We start from the raw sequence: 4,297 nt of genomic DNA, 5'->3' as shown, positions 1-4,297 counted from the left end.
GAAGTAGCTTTCCTAAGAACTCTTGCTATCCTTAGCAGTTCAAAATCAGGAGAAAAAACTGATCCCTCTTAATCACATCCACCTACTAATTAGCTAAACCACACAACACTCAGGGGTCTGGCCCAGGTTCACACATCTCTATACACCGCAGACCCCATCTCTGGCAGGAAGAAACCCTGCAGTTCTAGAGGCGGCACAAACTAATTACACTAATTCATCACCCATTACCTTATTAAACATAACAACCAAAAAGACTATGATATCCAGATAGATTAAGTATGGAAACACAGCTTCCTCAATGTTATTCTCCAGTGATCAGGACCCACAGAACCACACAGCACAGATGGGCTGATTTCTGCCTCCATGAATTTTAAACTGCCTTTTGCAACATTCCTCTGGCTCTGATGAATATGTTGGCTCATGAAATCTAAGCGACTGTGCCATCCTCTACGCTCCTCATTCAGCCTCAGCCATAAAGTGCACACTGCCTATAAAAATCCACTCGAAAGAAAAAGTAATTCTAAAATGCCACGCACAGCAGACGCAGCTTAAACGTGTATGTCGCGCTGCTGCTGGGAGGGGACGTTGCACTTGCTTCACTCGTACAGTGCACAGCACCACACTGGAGGAAACAGCCCCCGAGAAAGGAGAAAGTGTTCTCCAATGCGACTTTAAGGAGTGGTTTAAATGGCAACTCTGACTCTTACACACCATGGTGTCTGGGAGAAATGAAGCATATTTCTCTCCGCAGGTGGCCCAGAACAAAAGCTGGACTGCGTGACCAGTAAGCAGGCAAAATGGATATCTCCATACATGGCGGGAATCTGGGATACACACACACCCATGCACAAAAAGGGAGCTGGAACTATCACTTTAAAAAATCTCAACCAACTGCATGTGTTTTCAGCTATGAGGTCGGTTTTCACAATATTTGTTATGAGAAAAACTGGTCTTCTAAGTTTATAGCCGAAGGGCCCAGAACAATATAAGGAAAGTTTTTTCTATCAACCAAGTGTATGCATTGTAATAAAGGAGAGCAACTACCTAAAAACAAGTTTGTGTTTCAGAAAGCAATGGTAACACATCAACTCTCTGATTTTCTTTATTCAAAAATAAAAGAGGTACAAAAAACATAGAACTAAAATGTCCAATGTAATCTGAAATAGTAGGTTCACCAAAAGGTCATAAAGGTAAACTTGCATTTTGGAGGGATTAATTATAATTACTAAAGATGGTTTTTTAAAGAAATGTATCTCAGGAAAATGCTGACCAGTGCGGTAGATGGTTATCTAATCTCCCATTTTTATGGGTGAGCCTATATAGGTCATGGACAATCTGCTGAACAGTGAGGAACTACTCAGAGGAAGCCCTCTTCCTGGTAGTACAGACCTTTCCAGAAGGAAGGATTCTTTTATGGCCTCCCCTTTGGCAAGATAACCACCCACCCACAAGTACTTTCACTTCCAGGAGGAAGTTATGTGGGATACATATAAACTTATGTCCATCTCTAGCCAATGGCATTTTGCCGTCTCTAACACAGGGCACATGGTGATGGTTTTGGAATACAAAATGAAGGACCTGGGGAGGGGAAGGGACACTGGCATTTTGACCAAACCCCTAGGTGGCAGAGCGCACCTACACGTTACGCTCCAGAGTGCGAAGATCCTCCAGGAGTTCCTGGGCAGCAGTCTGCAGGCGAGGGTTGCGGCTCTTGGACATTGCCAGGATGCGCTGCAGGGGCAGGGAGCTCCGGAACTCAGAAGCCGACCTGGAGAAGACTTCTGGCTCCAGAACCACGGACTGGACGAGCCGTAACACGTGAAGGCACACCTCTGCGTCTGGGTCTGGGGAAAGAGGCGACCCCTCCAGTTAGAATGAAACCTGTGACAGGACCTGCCCCTCAAGGGGTTCTCGGCCTTTCTGAATGTCAGGTTTGACAGTTTAGAAAACTATGAGCTAACCCAGAAACAAAGTGAGCTTTACATCCAAGCTTCTTGACGTAAAAGCTTAGCTCATAAAAGCGGTGCAACAAAATTCAATAATCGTCTATCCAGTAACCATCATATCCAAATATTACTCACAATTATATAATTTTAAAAGGCAGAACTAGAAATATGAGGGCTTTCCATGTTTGTTATAATTCTTTCCACTTATAAGATTGTTTTAAAAGGTATTACTTCATTTTCATTCCAACTACAGCAAACCTTTCAGAGACCACATATAGATACAGCATCTATTCAGGGCCATTGAGTCACATGCTATAATATTCACATTGTTTATTTTCCACGTGACTGTCCCCAGGAGTTACAGAGCCTGATAGCCCTGCTTAACTGTAGCAACCACTAAAGAACAGCTGGGCCAAAACAACAGCCGCACCCAAAGCTATAATCCTTACCCAGAGCAGAGCCAACTCTCCTTACCATTTATTAATACCCTCTCTCTCTACTGGGAACCTTTAACATGCCACTAACTTACTCCTTGATTGGGTACTATAATTGGAAAAAACAGCACTTCTTTCTTAGTACATTTATTTAAAAAAACCTGCTAAGAAGTAAGAGGACTGAAGGAATGGACTAAATCCTTCAGTGGGAGCTGCCACAACCTCACACTGGGCCAGAGGCTTCTCCCTACAGAACAAGAGGGGAGACTGCTGCGGCTGGGGGAGGATGAAAGGAACTGCTCTACCCTGGGGGAGGGTGCTGAACCTTCCTGAGCCCAGATCACAGAGTCTTCCTCTTTGGGAGAGGAGAGGGAGACTTTTCCTAGCACAGGCTTGCCCAAGACACAGAGCAGCACGGGCACAGAGGGAAGGCCAAAAGCCAAGGGCAAAGACACTCTGGCAACTCCGCCCTCGGCCTACGCACAGGAAAGGACAAAAGAATCTGCAGGGACTGGAAGGTAACCACAGCAGTAACAAAACCCAAACCCAGCTCAACCTCCCACACTGACAGCCCAGAGAAACAAGAGGTGTGGCCATGCTCAAGTGCAAAAACTACCTGCCTACCTCTGCAGAGGTAGTATACTCTATGGCCCAGAGGCCGAATGCAGCCCATGATCTGTTTTTGTACAGCTGCAAACAAAAAGAGGTTTGCACATTTTTAAAGGGTTATTTTCCTGAAGGAAAAAAAGAAAGAATAATATGCAACAGGGATCATATGTGGCCCTAAAAGCTCAAAATATTTCCTATCTGGCCCATTACAGAAAAGTCTGTCGATCCTGCTTTACTATCCTCCATATAATGTCCAACATTCCATAAAAAATTATAATGAAAGAGCAAGAAAAACAAAAGGCCCACTGTCAAATGATAATCAACATAGCCAAAGAGACAACCCATCAGAAAGAGAATTTGAAATAAATATGATTGACAGATGGTAAAACACTGTTTTAAGGTACACTACACCTGAAGCAGCATGTTATTGTTTAAAGGTAAGCATTCGCTCACTGCATAATGATGTTTCAGTCAACAACCGGCCACATATACGACAGTGGTCCCCTAAGATTATACCACCATATTTTAACTGTACCTTTTCTGTGCTTAGATACACGAATATCACTAGGCTACAAACCTGTACAGCAACATGCCTAGGTGCATAGTAGGCTATACCATCTAGGTTTGTGTGAGTACACCCTAAGATGTTCCCACAATCACAAAATCATCTAATAATGCATTTCTCAGAATGTATCCCCATTGTTAAATGATGTATGGCTGTACTGTGATAAAAGATTGTATTGTGAACCCTAGGGCAAATAGTATAAAAAAGTATTTTTTTAAAGTGTAAGTGATAAGCTAATACTGCAGATAAAATGGGATATTAAAATACTAAATCCAGTATCAGACAAGAAAGAGGAAAAAAGGAAATTAGCAATATTTCTATATTCCTTTCTGTATTTTAATGATTACATTAAATGAAAACAGTATAAACATACCAATTATGCCATGCGACCACTAATTAAAAGAAGGCTGCAGTTCTTATATTTTCATCAGAACAAGAAATATTACCAGGGATAAAAAGGGACACTGCATAATTATAAAGAAGTCAATGCACCAAAAGACACAGTAGTCTTAATTATGTGTGTATGTAACAATAAAGCTTCAAAAGACACAAAGCAACACATCCTAGGACTCCAAGGGCAAATACACATACTCAAAATTAAAGCTGGAAACTTTTACACTCTTATTTCCATTACCGATTTTAAAAACAAAAGAAAGAAAATGAATAAGGATATGGAATACCTGAACAACACTATCACCCAACCTTACCTGACATTTATATTAAAAGAACACTCAACCCAACAA

At 41.9% G+C, this 4,297-nt stretch overlaps 1 protein-coding gene across 2 annotated transcripts in view; it reads right to left on the bottom strand.

Moving 5' to 3' along the window:
* Positions 1-1,085: 1,085 nt before the first annotated feature.
* HSF2BP (heat shock transcription factor 2 binding protein) overlaps positions 1,086-4,297 on the bottom strand; it is a 163,425-nt gene continuing 160,213 nt past the window's right edge. The window contains exon 9 of one of the 2 annotated variants that reach the window (XM_012664127.1): positions 1,086-1,844. In XM_012664127.1, the coding sequence (XP_012519581.1) occupies positions 1,636-1,844 (209 nt within the window). In that variant the 3' untranslated portion in view covers positions 1,086-1,635. The remainder of the gene's footprint in view (positions 1,845-4,297) is intronic. The other variant, XM_012664128.1, reaches the window with a different exon arrangement.

This window comes from Propithecus coquereli, unplaced genomic scaffold, assembly GCF_000956105.1.
Source record: "Propithecus coquereli isolate 6110/MARCELLA unplaced genomic scaffold, Pcoq_1.0 Scaffold860, whole genome shotgun sequence".
Lineage (NCBI taxonomy): Eukaryota > Metazoa > Chordata > Mammalia > Primates > Indriidae > Propithecus > Propithecus coquereli.
This window is presented reverse-complemented; position numbering and strand designations above follow the sequence as displayed.